Source organism: Dermacentor variabilis, chromosome 6, assembly GCF_050947875.1.
Source record: "Dermacentor variabilis isolate Ectoservices chromosome 6, ASM5094787v1, whole genome shotgun sequence".
Lineage (NCBI taxonomy): Eukaryota > Metazoa > Arthropoda > Arachnida > Ixodida > Ixodidae > Dermacentor > Dermacentor variabilis.
Genome location: NC_134573.1, coordinates 45,396,853 through 45,415,913, shown reverse-complemented (window position 1 = coordinate 45,415,913; position 19,061 = coordinate 45,396,853). Strand labels below are relative to the sequence as shown.

The 19,061-nt window shown below is 47.9% G+C and overlaps 1 protein-coding gene across 1 annotated transcript in view; it reads right to left on the bottom strand.

Annotated features, from left to right (window-relative positions):
• The window catches only part of LOC142584774 (thiol S-methyltransferase TMT1B-like), a 58,963-nt gene extending 42,785 nt beyond the window's left edge, over positions 1–16,178 (bottom strand). Inside the window, exons 1-2 of the mRNA XM_075695023.1 lie at positions 15,971–16,178; positions 8,398–9,008 (exon numbers count right to left, since the gene is read on the bottom strand). Coding sequence (XP_075551138.1) covers positions 8,398–8,847 — 450 coding nt within the window. The 5' untranslated portion in view covers positions 8,848–9,008; positions 15,971–16,178. The remainder of the gene's footprint in view (positions 1–8,397; positions 9,009–15,970) is intronic.
• Positions 16,179–19,061: the final 2,883 nt, after the last annotated feature.

Genomic DNA, 19,061 nt, shown 5'->3' with positions numbered 1-19,061 from the left:
GCAAATTTCATCACAGATACGCTTGCTGGATGAAGAGGGTGGTACCGGCGTCAGCGATTGGTCCGCTTTCACTTACTTAGCTTGCGGTGGCTCGTTGACAAGCGCGGCAGCATGCAGGGGCGCTATAACGTAAAACTTTTCCGGACTTTTCTATTCCAATTCTGGAATCAGCCCACCGCAATTGGTCAAAAACTTTTTTGAACCACCCCGACTTCACCTGTCTGTCACGCGACGTCACGAGAACCGCGACAGCTCCCCATCTGATATGACATGACACACTGATTATGCTGAATTTGAGTGAACAAAACAAATATAGTTATTTCTGATTCGACGCCTTTTTGCCATTAGCCCTCGCCTATTGGTCAAAGCTTTGCGGGCTGCACCCACTTCTCCTGCCTCTCACGCGAGGTCACAAAACCGCAAAAAACTTACCGCGTCAAAGATGCTACAATATGCCGAACACAACCGAAATTTCTTCTGAATAGCCGCAGGCTGCCCCGTTTCGAAAGGAATAAAAGATTGCTGCCGCCGGTCGCTCTGGCACTGGCTACTCGCTCCTGCCCGAGAGCATGGGTTTAGTAGCATGTAATAAAACTTTTTGCGTGGCCGTGTAACGTTTTCGAGAACTTTTGGCACGTTTCCGACCTCGTTCTGCCAACTCTTCTTTGCTGAGGATCAGTTTTAGCGTCATCCTTAAGTTTCCGTTGCATGCCGCCGCGATTGTCGACGAGCCACCGCAAGCTAAGTAAGAGAAAGCTAACCAATCGCAAACGCGGGCACCACCCTCTTTATCCGGTTATAGACATTCAGTGCAGTGGCTCGGCCCTATCGAATCCCTCTCCCATTGGGCATGCTCCTCGCCTCTTGTGAGCCAAAGAGATAATATAAGCCGCTCAGTTCAGGCAACGTTATTCGTTTTCCAAGCAAACAAAAGTGACCTCCTATGAACGAGGGGAGCATTTGATTGGTTTTGTTCAGACAACTCTGCGGGTGAGTGCCCGATGCTTGCGTCGGCGGTTACGCAAACATGACTTCAGGAGATTGGAATAAAAACATATTGAAATAGCTTTACCTTATACTGCCCCAGGATGCCTTAGCACAGGCGCTCATAAAGCGAGATATAAGAAGGAAGAAGAAACATGCGCTTGCTACAGTATAGCTATGGAAACGAGGAGGCATGCTTTATCACAATGGGAATGGCCCAGGGATCGATTAAAGCACCACTGGCCTCCTTGAAGACCTTGGGTTCAACGAGAGCAGGAGCAAAGTCCACAATGTCCACAATAAAGATTAATACTAGGCGATTGGAAGATTGGTGGAAGAAAAGTAGGGAAACGACAAAAACCGAGATGTACTAAAACAAAGTCCACAATAGGGGGCCAGAAAATTCGGCTATGAGAATTCTTCGTTGTTGTTTTTTTCCTTTCTGTTTTTTAACCTTGGTAGGATATCAGGCAGTATAATAGGAATAGTTTGGTGGCGCTACCCACCGCCCCGTTCCAAAGGGGGCGCTCATAAAATCTATCCATCAATCCACCCATCTATCGATCCTTATATACAGCGCATCCCACGCAAGAGGCCGCGTTTCTACGAGAAAGGCCGCCTTCGCTAAAAGCGTTTAGGGCGAACGTTTCCAGGTAAGCATTGCACGGTTACGTACGCTCCAGTTGCGGGGAATCGCGAAAAGCAGTCAGCGATTTTATAATGCTATCGCGTTCCACTCTTAAAGGCGAAGCTTAAGCGTCCGCCATCTTTTATAGCGAAGCTGTGTACCTCTACTGCCCAAGGAAATTTTCGTGTCGTTGTTGGCGTGGTAAGTAAAAAAGTCCGCATACGTGGGCCGATCCCGGGGGTAGTGCAATGCCGGGCCGATCCGCGGCGGAGGTGAAGCAGGAGATAAGCACTCCCCATACGTTAGCCGATCCTGAAGATGGTGTAATACCTGCCCGACCCGCGGCAGAGGTGAAACAGGCGTTAAGCTCTCCCTATACGTTAGCCGATCCCGGAGTTAGTGCAATACTGGCCGAGCCGCGGCGGAGGCGAAGCAGGCGTTAAGCACTCCCCATTCGTTAGCCGATACCGAAGGTGGAGCAATACCGGCCCGACCTGTGGCGGAGGTGAAGCAGGCGATAAGCAGTCCCCATTCGTTAGCCGATCCCGAAGATAGTTCAATACCGGCCCGACCTGCGGCGGAGGTGAAGCAGGCATTAATCACTTCCCATTCGTTAGCCGATCCTGAAGGTAGAGCAATACCGGCCTGACCTGCGGCGGAGGTGAAGCAGGCGTTAAGCACACCCCATACGTGGGCCGATTCCGAAGATAGTGCAATGCCAGGCAGATCCGCGGCGGAGGTGCAGTTCGCCATTAAGGGGCCCACATACACAGCTTAGCTGGTCATCCTTGTTCACAGAGTGGAAGGGCACTGAGTTTTTTGGCAATTAACTCCATTAGTTTTTGGGATACTTTCGAGGCACGTTCGCTGCGTCTGGCGTTCTGACGCAGTTAGCCAAAAGCAGCTTGACAAAGTTTGACAAAGCTTGACAGGTGACAAAGTTTGGCGTGTACTGAATCTTAGTGCGACAACTTTGTAATATGCCTTTTATGGCCCTGCAACAAGATATACCTCCTTTCCGTACTTAAGCTTGAGGAAAATGCGATGAGCGATTGCCAAGAGTGATAACACGAGAGTATTTTGCTTGCGCCGGCAGAATACGCAAAAGATAACGCCTAGGAGCTGAAAAACCAACAACTTAAAAGTACCGTCTCTTGAATGACGGAAAACAGGCTTTGCACCTATGCACTGACCTTGACTGCGAGTAGAAGGCATTCTCGGAACGTCTAGCATGATCTGGCTGAGAGACTTTGTTGGGGCCACCTCTGTGTACGTAGCGTAGCATCGCGTCGGCTAAGGCCAAGTTGTTTTGCAACGTGCAGTCGCACAAGTATTTGTCCTCTTGAGTGCAGGAAATAATGCCCGGGAACGTAGGAATGTTTGAAAATAATGTTTTCTTCATATTTTATAGTATTGTTTCCGATGAGTTCGGTATTTTCTGCGCACCGTGTAGGCCAAAGCGAATTCCTTTTGCTGTAACGCTGCCCATTCATCAATTGCGCACGTTTCGCCTCTACGCGCAGTATTCTTATAAGGTCTATATGTCAAAATCACACACGCTTGTAATTTACTTTTTCTGGCTGATGCCCTCCCCCCCCCCCTCGTGGAGTACGGGAACTACTGCTGCCTACCTGGTGCCACAACGTTGGATGAATGCACAAAAAGGCCGGAACAAGCATTCATATAACGGGAAATGAGCATTTCCTCATTTCACAGGTGGTCTTACTTATATTTGATGAAGTTTCACGTGGCACCGATTCAATGGACATTTGTAATGATCATTCGCAAGTATTTTTACAAAATAATAAAGAGATTCCGCGCAGCAGGTCTAATGCGTACCATGTAGATTCCAAAATGTATGCGCCCAAAAGCGGAACATTGGTTGGCGTATTAATGCCGGCCGCTTGGGGCGCTACATTCAATTCAGCCGCTGCGCTCTATGGGAGTGTCCGCTCTCGCTGAATTTCTTTCTGTATGGTTCCACGCTGGAGGACCGTGTGTGCTGCACAACGTAAGCCAGCACCATGCCTTGTGTTGGCTGGAAAAATTACTTGCCAGTAGGAAGTCTTGAGATCCACCGATTAGAGGTACTTTGCGTTGGAGAGCCGGTATGCTGCGTTGTCTATCCGTGGGAGGTGGTATACGTCCTTGTCGTGATCTTGTTCAATCGACGATGATGGACGCAGTAGAGTCCCATCTTTTTTCTTCACTAAGACTATAGGAGATTCCCACGCGCTTTTCAGTGGCTCGATGATGCCTTCGTGCAGAGATTTACAAGCGTTGTGCGAAAAGAGCGAGCCCAAGCTTTACTAGAAATCCGAGCGCAGCTGTCCAAAGAGAGCACCACGATTTTCACGGAGAAGATGGCCCGTCTTTTCCGCCAGGCCAACCCAGAAATGTCGGAGGAAAAGAAATTTCGCCCACTCATACGTGGTGCGAAGGAGGAACATTTCGTCGGAATCATACGAAGCCCACCGAAGACCGTCGACGAGTTTCTTCGCGAGTCCACTAGAATCGCGAAGAAACTGTAAATGCGGTACCGGCAATTCAACCGCTGCACGAACTCAAGAAACTACGCCGGAGTTCAATCACTGGCCACCGGTGAACTGCGCAGGACTATCAACGCGGTCGTGCGGGAGGATCTCCAACAATCACTCGGAATACCTCAATCAACTTCAGCCTCAGCCGGAAGCAATGGCGTACGCCGCTGTAGCCCGTGGTCATTTTGCGCCTCCACGCCGGAACCAGGGCCCGGTAACGCCACAGTTCCGTCGTGCAGCACCGCCGCTGCCAGGACGCCAACCCATCGCCCCGAGCAGCATTCCAAGGAAGGCTGACGTCTGGCGCGCTCCTGACCACCGTTCGCTCGGCTCTCACTACGAAGGAGGCCTCATCTACCGCCGATGACCTTACGGCGAGATGGGAATGCGGGGGTTCGCCGTCAACGCATTGCGCCCTCAGGAAGGCGATGCCCTCGTAATATCTCCGACTACCTTGCCGCTACTCAGTGGAGCCCTCGACGACCATCCCGTTGGTCGTCACCGGGCCGCTACCTGTCGCCGCAGCGCCCTCCATACAATGGCCCAGGGCAGAACCGCTCCATCAGCCCATATCTGGAAAAGTGAAAGCAGCAACCGATTGAGGCGCGGTTGCTGTTCGTCGAACTAACGAAGATCCTCCGCCGCCGACGAAGACGCCGAAGAGACTATTTCGACGACATAACAACGAAAGGCCGCCATCGCTACGAAGCCTGCAAGCAAACAGTGCACCGACCAAAGACCTGACGAAGCGACGTACCAGCCACACCTCAACGCGATGCAGCCGTGGTCCAACGCCAAGAGCTAACTGCAATGCAAGATAAAGAACGACCAACATCGACATGCCTGTCGACGGCCGCGCAGTCACCGCCTTAGTTGACACGGGAGCCGACTACTCCGTCATTAGTGGAGTGTTCACCGCGAAGTGAAAAAAGTCAGGACTGCATGGTTCGGCCCTCAAATTCGTACAGCTGGAGGACACCTCATAACGCTGACGACAATCTGCATGGCAAAAATTACAGTTCATGACCGGACCTACCCTGCAACGCTCGTTATCCTCCAACAGTGCTCGCGAGGCGTAATTCTCGGCATGGAATTGCTGAAACAACACGGCGCCATCATCGACCTGAGGACGAAGTCAATAACAATGTCCACAGACCAAGCGATACCGATGGAGAGGCCTTCCAGTCAGCATTCCTTGAGTGTACCTGAGGACCAAGTCAGCATCGCGCCTCGCTCCGGCATTGTCGTTTCCGTCGACAGCGAAACAACCGCAGACGTAGAAGGCGTCACCGAAGGTGACCAAATTGTACAGTTCGATTGTGAAATTTGCGTAGCAAGGGGAATTGCTCGGCTGCCCGGAGGGAAAGCGAAAATGATGCTGACAAACTTCAGCCAGGAGTTCCAGCAAGGGCACGACGATCTCATTCATTGAGGCAATTGAAGAAACCAGCAATGCGTTTGACCTCTCGGTTTCTGCCGTATCTGCCCCGATGACCACTGTTTCCGAACTAGACTTCAACAGAAATCCAAGTCTCCCCACGGGTAAACAGGAAGAGCTCAGAAGCCTTCTCCGGCGATAGAATGACTGCTTTCTGATGTCATCGAGGATTCGATAGACACCAGTTTCAAAGCATCGCATAATAACCGAAGAGTGCGCTCTAGCACTCCGCCAGAGCCTTTACCGAGTTTTGACGCGAGAACGTGACGCTATAAGGCAACAAGTCGACGAAACGCTGCGCGACGACATCATCCAGCCGTCGAAAAGGCCCTGGGCATATCCTGTAGTCTAGGTGAAGAAAAAGGACGGAGCCCTACGTTTCTGCGTCGATTATCGTCGACTGAACAAGATCGCGAACACGGACGTATACCCCTTCCACGGATAGAAAAAGCATTGGATCGGCTCTGCAACGCTAAATATTTCTAGATGGATCTCAAGTCTGGCTACTGGCTAATAGAAGTTGACGAGAGGGATCGCGAGAAGACCGCCTTTATCACTCCAGACGGCTTCTGAGTTCAAGGTCACGGCATTCGGACTGTCCATGGCGCCTGCAATGTTTCAGCTGGCGTGTCAACAGCGTGCTGACCACGCATACAGAAGGAGCTCGTAAACACGTGCCAATAGATGGCTCCAAAGAGCAAGATCAAGCAGGCAAGGAGTCTTCGGTAGGCAGTGAAACGTGGTGCAGACCGCAAATGTATGTATACAATGTATATCTACAATTATAAGAACTAGCTGAATTACGTACAGGCACCTAATTCAGTAAAAAGTTGACACTGCCGCCAAAGTGCGATGTTGTATGTGAGGCAATAGTAACGCTCAACCCTTTCAGAGATTGTGAGCAATAAAGCAAAACGACCCCTCAAGCAAACGTGCCTCCCTGTGTGTCTTGTGGACTATGCGGTCAAACAGTACTGTTGCTCACAAGGTTACCTTTACCATCAACTAGCCACTCTTGTATTGGACTAAACGCTCTAGAAGTTACACATTAGCCGCCAACATCCCCGCTAATTATCGTCAATCAAAGCAAACTGCATACAAAGCTTCGCTTACATCAATTCCCACAGTGTGTGGTATCAGCATATATGTTTTTGTCTGTTCCTTTTATTAAAAAAATGATGGTGTGTGATTTAGCGAGTACTTATTTATAAAACAAAGCTAGATATAAACAAAAGAATTCTTGTTTTGACTTTGGCATTGAGCTCATTGGTAAATTTGATACTAAACCGAATCAAATAGTAGCCTATTGTTTACCTACAAAGCCGTTCAACCAACATCAAACCACAATAAATTCTTTTAGACAAAATGATGTTAGGTTAAGACAAAATTTGAAAGTTTAGTGTAAGTACAGGTGGTAGCAAAATTGTAGTCAAGGTCTACGATTAGCAGTGCGCGAACTTGCGTTTGTGTAGAAAGTCACATTTTAGAAATTGAGTGCACGTACTGAACTAACCGTAGTTGAAATTTATAAAAGGAAGCCGCAGTTTCCAAGGGATGAATGAACGAATTTTGCGTTTCGTTCCAAAGCCACGATTAGATCATGAGGCACGCCGTAGTGGTGGGGACTCCGGATTAATTTTGACCACCAGGGGACCTTGAACTGACCCCCAATGCACGGGACACGAGCGTTTTTACATTTCGACCCATATAAACGCGGGCGCCATGGCCGGGATTCAATCCCTGGTATTTGTGCTCAGCAGCACAACACCATAGCTGCTAAGCTATTGCGGCAGGTGGCGGTTTCTCCCGAAAGGTGAAATATCGATTGCAATAGCAAATTAATAAGAATAAAGTAAGAAAAGTGGTTGTATCGTCCGTATAAACTTGAACACACACGCTTACTAACTGAATTAACAACCCTGGTGCCAGTGCGCACAGGAAAACAGGACTACGCCTCATCTACGATCATTGTTTGTGAAAACCGCCAGGGACTGGAACGGTCTGTCTGCCGACATCACGCACCACTCCGACACTCATCACTTCAAGTCTGCTCTCGAATCACTGTTTTGTTAAAGCCCATCCCTCATGTAATACCCCATCTCTGGGGCCTTTGAGGTATAATAAATAAATAAATAAATAAATAAATAAATAACACCTCACACTTGATGACCGCGGACGCTCGCTGTGAAGCCGTTGGCGTGAGCAAGCGCGGCAATATCTCCGATTGGAGTGATCTGCGTGTTTTCAAGCTCTTCGAGGCAAACTGAGCGGCGAGAACACAGCACGCACAAAAGTATGATTCTTCTGCAGATCGCTTTTAAGATATGGCGCGCGTTCCCGGCGCACGGCCGCGCAAAGTACGCCTTGCTGGTGGGGTAAAAGACTCCCCCTCCTCCCCCCCCCCCCCCCCCGCCTTCCCTGTCGTGCGCGAGGTTGTTCTGCGATCGTCAGTTACCCTTTCGCCCTGTGACGAAAACGCAGTTGCTCCCGTAGTATAGCGCCAATTCCCTCCCTCTCAGACTTTCGCGCAACGGAAGACCGCGCGTTTCTCGACGCTTTCCTCCCTCGTGCACGTCATATTGGGACGCGACTGTTAGCTTCCCTCCCGCGCCTTCCCTCGCACATACTGCGTTTGACGCGCCTACGGCGTTATTGCCCTCGGATTTCGTGCAGAACATCACGGCGACAGCAAAAATGCACCTATATTTCTAGCGGAATAAAATGCACATGGGCTGAAATCGCCGTTCGTAAAAGCCTCACATTGTGGCCTGCGTCAAGACATTGGAATTATAATAAAAAGTGAATACCTTTGGATTCGCCTCGAGGTTATTCTGGAACGCAGCGTCGAACTGAGTATTTGGCTCCATCTTCCAGTACTCAACAGGTCGAGACACGAATTCTAGGTTGGGTCCAAAGGCCGCGCCTACCTCAAGCACACGCACAGCACTTCGAGCCTTGAGCGACTCGCTGTGCGACACTAAGCTGTCAAGTTGCTTCAGTAGAGTGCGTCGCACTTCAGCGAAGCTGTTCCCCCAGATCCGCTGGCCCATTCTATAGATGAAGGCGAAGAAGGCCTGATGCAAGTGGTGGCTGACCAGCAGCGCAGGCAGGAGTGCAAAACCAACGAGGCCTCCTACGATGATGAAAGCGTGCCCCAAGAATGCGTATAGCCATTTCTCAATGGCATACTTAACTGCCAAACCTGGGCACAGATATTGCCGTTGCTTGGCCGATTGGACATCCTTGTTGCCGTTCATAATCGTTCCGTTTCCTGAAGCTGGTAATGGCAGAGGTCACTTTACCAGAGAGTCACACGAGTTTTGTGCAGTATCGCATGTACGTTCGAATGACCAAGCACTTCGTGATGAAATTTTAAGCAGAGAAGGGAAGGCCTTGTGCAGTGATAATTTAGGCGCCCCTGAAAAAGGAAAAAAAAAGCCTCGTAAGCCCCAACACGAAGTTCACCAGGATAACTCTAGATGATTGTTTAACGGTTGCTGCATTTGGCAATTACAGGCGACTAGGAGAATCTTTAAGCTCTAGATGTTGATGAAGAGCTCTACTTGCTTGCTTTCTTTTTGCGACACAGGCGAAGTGTTGTAGATTGATGAGATATAGGACGAAAATTTGGAGTAACATGAATGACTCCCCATTTTGGTTTGTTTTGCTCAATACGTGCTACATAAAAGTGTTTTTCCGAGCGTGAAAAAGCCCATGGATAAACGCAATGTGCCTGGACAGGCCAGTCACGCGGAAATTTTTCTTTTATTTGCAGGCTTCTTTCACGCTCCCCAAACACCTTTAAATAACACGTATTGAGCAACAGAAAAGTGAGTGGGTAGTTTTTCATGTTGCTCTACAATTTTCCGATTCACAGTTTTTATCGAGTACAATGTTTCAGCAGTTGAATAGGTAAAATGAAGACTAATTATATAATTAGCCGGGATGCAAAAAAGAAAAAAATTATATTCTGAGTGTCTTCAAGTGAGGCCAAGCAGCATTACCTTGGTTCTGTCCACCTACGGGGCATTTGAATATATTTAAATCTGGGTACGTGACAGTTAGAACACCCTGTATAGCTCAAGTGGGAAGAATGAAAATGTTAAAGGCCCGTCAGTGCGCCCTTGAATAAAATAAGGCTCAAGGATTACGTAAGGACTCCTGCATACCCCCAATACTTTATTACATGCTTTACTTACTCTTCAGCCATTTATCGCTTCCCTTTTGTTTGTGAGTGGCAGTAGTAGTACGTTGAAGAAACGCTCATTTTCTTCAAAGAATTTGAAAACTGTCGTGTAGACAGCTCTAATGTAGAAAATATTATTGACGTGTGCTAGTCAAGTGCCAGAACAACTTATCGCCTTTAAAAAATTAGGTTGTGCGACTGTCGCTATTTTTTATGCAGCAGTTAACCATTGGGGGAATGAGGTTTCACCAGAACATGGTCTAGAAAAGCGCTAAAGTAGCTTATGCGCGATAGCATGCAACTGCATAGCGGCACTAAACATCAGTCGCACCTGTAAGAGCATCTAATGCACAAAACGAACATGTCACGTTTGCTTGAATGACAAGCCCTGTGCTACCTGCAGTAGCTGTGCATGATTGAACTCTCTGAGCTCTTATTTGTAGGTAAACTACAATATTTTGGGCAAAGAGTGGCCTTTGCTTGCGTTAAAGCACCCGCAATTTATGAATTGCAACCAGTGAGTTTGCAAGACGTATCCATTCTAAATCAATTTCCAAGATCAAGCTAGTTAGGAGATATGCGCCATCAAACTCACCCTAAGAGTGCATCGTTTTTTGCATAGAAGCACAAACGTAACTGGAACGCCCATGCATTTCGTCCTGTATTTTAGAATATCATATTTCGAAAGTGGTGTCATTTTGTAAATTTATTCCTAATGGATGCACCTTGCAGGCTTTCCGGCAACATACCGAAAGTGCGATATGTGCAGTAAGTTTAAGATTGAAAAGATAATTAGTAATTTTCTTTAATTTGTCGAGTATGTGTTACGATTTCTTCTGCTGATGATGTCCGCCTCTTTGTATAATTCAGCTCAATGAAAAGAGGTATGCTATTTGTCACAGGTGATCTTTTTTTTTAATTCTACGGAACCTAAAATTGATCACCTTGCATACAACATTCGTATTTGCTACCACAATCAGCATATGCTACCAAGCTCGATAACATGCAATATGCGTAATATTTGGTCCCGTTAGCATTAAACTGTGAAATGAGCTGCGACAGAGCAATATTGAACATAAATATTTTTCACAAAAGCTGAATTAGTGATAAAGGTTAGGGTACAAGTAATGAAAGAAAAAATTTATTATATTTTAATGAAACCAACAAACGCTTAGAAAGATACCTGTTTCACCTTGGATTACTCTGTGAGCCTATATAAAGCAGCAGCTCAAGATTTCTAGGAGCACATACGTACGTACGTACATACATACATACATACATACATACATACATACATACATACATACATACATACATACATACATACATACATACATACATACATACATACATACATACATACTGCGGTAACCCATGAACATGACAAGCAAGCTATTTCCTTCAGTGCGCATGTGCGCACTCTTTCTGTCACACCTTCCCTCTCCCCTTATCTTTTCTTTATATTTCCGAGCGTGAATAAACCCGGCGTTCTTCGGCTGGAACGACTGTCTCGTTCACTACGGGAGGGGCGTTGCCTTCACCCGTCAACCATCGCAACAGTGGCGACGAGAACGCCCACGGATACGCAACAACGACCGGGCACTAGCCACGACACGAAGACGCCAATCAGCCCAGCCGCGACCATGGCCCTCAAGCTTCCGGATTTTATAGAGGACACAGATAAGTGGAACGCATATCTCGTAAAAGTCGACGCTTACTTTGAAGCAAACGAGGTTACAGACGACGCCAAGAAGAGAGCTTTGCTGGTTGCGGCGTTAGGATCTAGGACCGTGGAGATTCTTTGCGGTAGAGTAGCACCTAAAAACCGAGCTCGCTAAGCTATGAAGAAGTCGTTTCAACCTTGAATGAGCACTATGATCCATCTCCTAACGAGATATCGGAAAGTTTCAAGCTCTTTCATCGAAACCAACAAGAAGGAGAGTCTATGCAGGCGTATCGTAGAGATTCGTAGAATAGCCCATAACTGCAATTTCTCTTCGATGTTGCAGCGAATGCTGAGGGATCGCATCGTTTGCGGAGTGCGGTCGAAAAACTTGCAGAAACAGCTACTAGCCAAGAAGGATTTAACTCTTGCGGAAGCCGAAGCACTTGCTCTAGCAGCAGAAAGTGCAGAGCTAGGTTCGCAACAGTTAAACAGTCAAGGTGAAGCCATCGATGGGCTCAACTTTCAGCGGAAAGGGGAATCCGCAATATCAAGGAGTGAACCGAGTATGTCAGTGCAACAATGTAGCTGCTGTGGCAGACAAGGGCATCAAGCCATTCGTGCTCGCTGCGAATGCGCTGGTGTTACAAATGCGGGCGACAAGGTAACTTGGCGCGAGTAGGCTCGCGAACAGTTCCCGCCCATCGAACCTTGGCGATAACCGAACGTTCAGCTGAAATTGAAGACAGCGGCAGCAATGCATTGCAAATATGGTCAGTAAAAAGTAATGTCTGGTTCCGCCCATACAGAAACTTGTCACGTGGAATGGAATTCCGGTGAAAATGATAATCGACACCGTATCGCCTGTCTGCGTGGTGCCTAAAGCAATATACGAAGCTCATCGTCATAAGTGGCCGCCGTTTTGTGAGGCTGCGCTAACCCTTTCATGTTACCTTGGAAAGCTACCAGTGCTGGGCGTTCTGCAAATGCAAGCTTCCTATAAGTCTGCGACAGTTGACTGCAATCTTGTAGTGTTGAACTGCGAAGGCCCTAGCCTTTGTGGCCGCGACTTACTGCAGAAACTCGAAATAAAAGGGGCGCCACTTCTTCAGATCACGTCGCGGTCAACCGAAGTGAAGCTGGAGAGCCAAGGAGCTGCACCCGTGATGGAGCAGTACGCTGACCTTTTCACGGAGGGCTTGGGACTCATCAAAGGGCCACCCGCACGGCTGCATATAAAGGACGGAGCAACACCAAGGTTCTGCAAGGCAAGAAACGTTCCGTTCGCTCTGTTAGACAAGGTCTCCGCCGAGTTAGACCGACTCGTGGCCATAGGCATTATCTCGCCTGTTTCCTATGCAGAATGGGCCACCCCGGTGGTTCCCGTATTGAAAAGCGATGGGACAGTTCGCATCTGAGGAGATTTTAAAGTAACACTGAACCCAGTTTGTGAAATGGAAAGGTATACTCTACCCGTAGTAGACACTTTCTCTACGCTTCGCGGGGACAGCAGTTCAGCATCTTGCATTTACGCGATGCCTACAACCACATTCTTCTAGACGAAGATTTGCGTAAATTAGCTGTTATAAATACACACAAGGGCCTCTTCTGCTATAATCGACTGCCATTTGGAATCGCGTCTGCACCTGCGATTTTTCAAAGAACAATTGGGCAAGTTCTGCAAAGTCTTCCAGGGGTTCAAGCGTACTTAGATGATGTCTTAATAGCAGATGTGAAGGATCAGCCAAATACGAATCTGCAAGCAATTCTGCAGCGTTTGAGGGAATACGGCATCAAGCTCCGGGCGGACAAGTGCCGACTAGGCGAACCGTCCGTTCGCCTAGTCGGCAAAAATCTAGAAGGGAAAGGTCTGGAGAGCTTGCCGGCCACAAAGCCGGTCTATTTCGTCCTATCCATTGAAGATCGAAAGTGCTGTGAAGGCACGACAGAGCCCTAGAAGAGGAACGCGAAGGAGGGCCGTCGTGTTGGTACGAAGTGTCTTCCAAGAAGATTAGAGGCAGTTCAGCAATGAATTATTCTACAACTTCTTTCGGCATCCGCTCGGTTTATGGCATCCCAGTGAGTGTGCAATAAAGAAAAGTACCACCCGATAACTTTGTCATCGTAAATATCGCACCGCAAGTTAACCGAGCACCATACTTGGTGGTTGTGCTCACGGAGCGAGCGGGGATTTCAATTGGCTCAATATTGCGCACTGTGAAAGTTCACAACCAAATTTCGAGAAAACTGGGCTTAATCTGTACAAATTATTTCAGTTAGGAAATATGCTTCTCCGTCTACCCGACTCAGTGCCCAATTTCTGAAGTCTAGGCGTCTGAAGAAGTCCGTGTGTCTTAGTTCTTGGTGCAGGCTCACATGAAATGGGTACAATCGATGTTCCATGGGGACTCTGCACACTTTTTGATGTGTGCTCCTTAAGAGTCGTCAGCTTCTCGCGTGCTTGCTGCGGACTTTGCCACAAAATATCCTAGTATGTTCATATAGGAGAATGGCTTCTTCGAACTTTCTGCTTATCACATGTTGTTTCGGTGTCCGCCATGTCATTAGCGACACAGCTGCGGCAAAAACGTTGAAACACGCGTATAAAGAAGGCGTGTGTACAGGATCGCCTGGATGGCAGGCGTAATAGTATTGCACCGCTAAACAAGCATTTCCGTTCATAGCCAAATAAACGATCACCATGTCAATTTTTGTTCTTGGACTGACAGCCTAGTGTCGACCAGTGATGACATTTTGAGCTGTGTCGTTTGCTGTCGACGATACACACTGATATGACGCTGTACCTGCAGCACCTAAAGGCCTAAAGAGAGGGGTTGGAGCTACAGCGCTTATGCGGTGCCCAACGAATTGACAGCAAATCTGGCGGCTCGCCGGCATTGAAGCGCTAGGCCAACGCCGCAGACAGCAAGGAGATAACGCAAGCTCCTCGGGAGGCCGGACCGACGGTGACCTCGGAGACGTGACGAAAGACTGGGGGGCGGCAACCTTGACGACACAGGCGCTCGTTTTTCCAGTCAGTTTCGGTTTCAGGGAGCCTGCCAAGAGGAACTAATTGTTCGCGTAGCTCCCGCATGAACTCCGCTATTCAAAATTTGAACGGTGGGATAGGTAATGTCGAGGACGGGCTCAAATGTACTGATTTGCTGTAGCCAGTTACGGTTGATAATCAGAAAGTCAGTTACCGTAACTTATGTAATTACGTACGTAAGTGCGGAATTTGCAATGTATCTAGAGGCTACCAACCCGTACACTCGAATGGTAAACATAATGTTACCGTTTTTTATATTTTATAACTTTAAAAATTTGGTGCAGCTTAAAGAACACCCTGTATACGCGCCAGCGCACACACACACAAACCCACATGCGGGCGCGCACACAAGCACATCAATGTATGGAGATAGGAAATAAGATATGAAAATGAAATATGTGCGAGAAACATAGAGTGTATGCTTTGTCACGCCGCACCAAAAGTGGGAGAAGTTCGTCATCTCCCGAAACACTTGTTAAGCAGAACATTCATTGCAACGGTCCATGAGTTGGAAAATTCTATTTCGTCGTTAGAGAAACCTTCCTTAAACATTGTTTTATTTAGGTGTACGCGAAGTGGGTAGCATGTTTCGTTTTTATCCTTTTGCTAAACTAACTATTGAGCTTTATTTTTACTATAGTTACTATAGTACTATAGGTTACTATAGTTTTCAGTGCTGGATTGTTCTAACGTGTCATTGTTTGTTGATAGTAATATATTTAGCAAATATTTGTGAGTTTATGATAAATAAAGTGCAGCATACAGAAACAAGTTTTACGTTCGAGATCCCGTAAAACCTAGAAAAGCTTTCGACAAGTGTGCGACTCTAAAGTCAGGCATAACTTTTGACATTGCGGATGATCAGTAAAAATATTTCCGCACAGATGTCACACTGAAGCTAGATGGCAATGTTTTTAACTGTAAGCGAGAATTAGTTTTTCCGCATGCAGTGACTGAACGTGTCAGGTGACTTGATAAAGAAGCAGCTGATAGAGGCAGGATACTGCTCATCTCATACTTATTACATGCCCAAGAACAAAACGACCAAAAAAACATGTGCATTCTGGCAATTACAAAATATGCAACATTAAAGAAAATGTATCGGGCCAGTACGGTGCATGTGGCACTGAGAAATGCAACGTGAACAGCGAAACAATTTTGATGCAGTGCGAAGCGCAATTCGGAAACAAGAAGGCACATTTAAAGAAACACATGTAAAATTGCAACGCACACAATTTTTTCATGATTCAATAGGAAGCCCCATGGCTACCGTTGTTGAGCAAAACAGGGCCCTACCGTTTCTGCCTGCTTTGTTTACAGTTGCATCACTCAGCATTACTGAGCGATGCTCAGTTGCACAGTTTTTTTTCATCGCTCAATTTCACAGTTTCATGCGGTGAAAAAAATACTCATCATAAAAAGCATACAGTGTTTGCGAAGGCAATCAAGAAATATTCATTGAGAGGATAATTGAAAAGTTACCTGGAGCACCACACGATCCTGCCTGGTCTTTGATTTCTGGTGTTAAAATCAAGGCAGAGCTGCACCCTTGTGTCCACCCCGCAAGGGCTGCGTAGGAGCGGCGAGGAACGACTGACGGCGAAATTTTCTGGCGCACGGGTGCTCTGTCAAGAGGAAGGAAGCCTTTGTGACGTAGCGTTGATCCTATCGCGTATGAGTCCGTGATTCTGTGGACGACCTATTACCGAAGATGCCCGCGTGCCAAAAACGCACGCCGCTTCCTGTCGCTCCATGATTGTCAATAAAGCTTTCTCCCTCGCTTACCGCTTTCGCTGTCGGGAATACGAAGTCGTCGTTATATTCCACGAAAAAGACATCATGAAATATACCCAAGAAAGTATGTTACAGACTACCTAGGCCGCTGCTGTGTCGTTCTTGAGGGGCTGTTAGTTTTGAAATTTATTCGCGCTGCGACGCCGGGCAGTCGAGCTCTGCGTTGGCAGAACAAGCTGCGCTAACTGCTGGCATCGTGTCAACGCCTAGAAGGAGTTAACGCCTGAGTGTCTTTTAACGGCAGAAAACCTGCTCAGGCCGTGTCGCGCGAGCATGGGGCCAAGGCGCGACGTTCATGCTTTTGTAGTGGGTGCTTTAGCCAACGGCTGAGGCAGGCAGCGAGTGCATGATCTCACCGTGCGACTATCGTGCATGTCACCGAGTGCACGATGTCACCGTGCGACTATCGTAGATTGTCCATGGAGAGATTAAATAAGAAGGATGTGGCTAAACGTTGGGCCAAAACTACATCAAAAATATTACGGCGAGGGCCAATAGGACACACTTATCTTATATACATTTATACAGAAATTACAGTGATAATCGCGTGGCAAAGCCTGAAGCGTGCGCAGGAGGGCCTTAACTTCGCTTGCCTAGAGGCAATGAATTGAGTCACTTCAAAATCAAGAAATGGGCTGACAGGTGGAATGTCACACTGTGGTATAAAGCTTGTAAACAGGGATAAAGTGTCTCAGAAAGGCTGGCCAATGTTTCGACAGGAGGACCTATCTTCACTTAAGAATTCTTACGTGATCAAAATGCGCAACCAATATGACTTCTCTAAGTAAATGGCAACGTCCAGGATACGTGAGGTCATACATTGTCACGTGTCCTTCAAAAACTCTACCCTAATCCACCTTCGTCCACCTTACTCTTTGTACTAACCTTCATCCTCCTTGCTGTAATTTGCACCAACCTTAATCCACATCAACCCTAATCCGCTTTAATCCACCGTACTACACTTTAGGTCACCCGCATACAGTATACCTCACTTTAATTCACTTTAGTCCACCTTAAGTGAACATACTCCAACTTTAATTCTTTGTTACTACTGACGTCACACAGCTGATCCCCAAGATGGCGGGCCACGGCCCTAAATCACGCCGCACCCGTGCTAATCCGGGCCCTCTTACAATTCTTCAATGGAATTGTCGGGGATTTCAAGCCCGTACTTAGCGGGCTGCTCTCCGGCTCCACCAGAAACATATCCCGATTTATCCGCAGTAGTGGCTCCGCAGGAGCCAGGAGAGCAAGCCGCCCTCACAAATTATACTGTGTATCAAAGGGACGCACAAACTGCAATATGCGTGCACCGAAATTACACCGCCCACTTGGCGGATCGAGAACCCTACTCGTGTGCTATGGTGACCCTTCTCCCAGTTAGGAAGCAGGCCCATCCATACACATTCTTAACATTTACGGTCCACCCAAACTGCCCAACATAACTTACCGACATCTTTAGCAAAGGACGCGTGGCGGCAGGCAAGAAACTACTGGTCATAGTAGGTAACTTTAATGCCCCCAGCACCTATTGTGGTTACCATCGGGAGGAACGACGCGGTAGAAAATTGGCGGAACTCATTTCTACCATGGGTTTTACCCTCCTGATGAACCCTACACACCCAACAGGGATTGGCAACTCTGTGACTCGCGACACATGTGCCGACCTCACACTGATAATAAAAATCAGACACACAGATTGGCTAACACCGAGGAAACCCTCGGCAGCGAACACTGCATTGCCCTCACCATAACTTGAACACACCCTCTTACCCGTCCTTAACAACAGGCAAAACTCCCCGACTGGACTAAATTCCGGTCGGAATACACCAATTCGATCCCCATGGCCCACCAGGGCTACGCCACCTGGTCTCAACACCTCGTGTCATCATTTCGTCACAGCGAGCAGACGGTTGAACTCTCAGAGGCCACACCTGCAGTGGACAACCACCTCCTGCACCTCTGGGAGGCTTGGCACAAGCCTAGACCGCCGATGGCGCCGACAGAAACATGACCGAAAACACAAACTACGAATCGCAGCCCTCACCCAAGAAGCGGACAAGTCCCTGGCCCAGCTCGCCGATTCTAACTGGATGGAACACTGCAAAACTTCCGCTACGCAGATGTCAAATCGTAGCACCTAGCGTCTTTTCAGGGATCTCATAGACCCTAGCCAAACACGCACAGCAACACAAAAAGACTTACAGCGTGCACTTCACGCATACGCGGGAGACGCGGACAAATTGACACAAGCGCTCAGAGATAAATATCTCGGTCGCGAACACGACGCCCTCGGACCATTGTACTCCTCTGCAGGCACGGACAACACTGACATGTATCGTTGCTTCCAATTCCACGATCTGAAGGCGGCCCTATCCAACATGGAACGAAGGACGGCGCGAGGCAGGGATAGAGTGACGGTTAGGCTTTTAGCCAACCTCCCTGACTCGGCGTACCTTCACCTCCTCGAATATTTCAATCGGATCTGAGAGGGGCGTGAGCCCCAACTGATTGATTGGAAAACGGCCTTGGTTACTAGCATACCCAAAGCAGGCAAATCCACTAACATCGACAATCTCAGACCCATTTCGCTAACCTACTGTGTGGGGAAGCTTATGGAAAGCATAGTCCGAGATAGGCTCTGAATATCTGGAAACCGAACACACCTTTGCGGAGACCATGTACGGTTTTCGCCCACATCACTCTGCACAGGACATTCTCCTGCAACTACACTGAGATTTTATCGAACCAGGTGAACACCCCAGTCATGACAAGGATA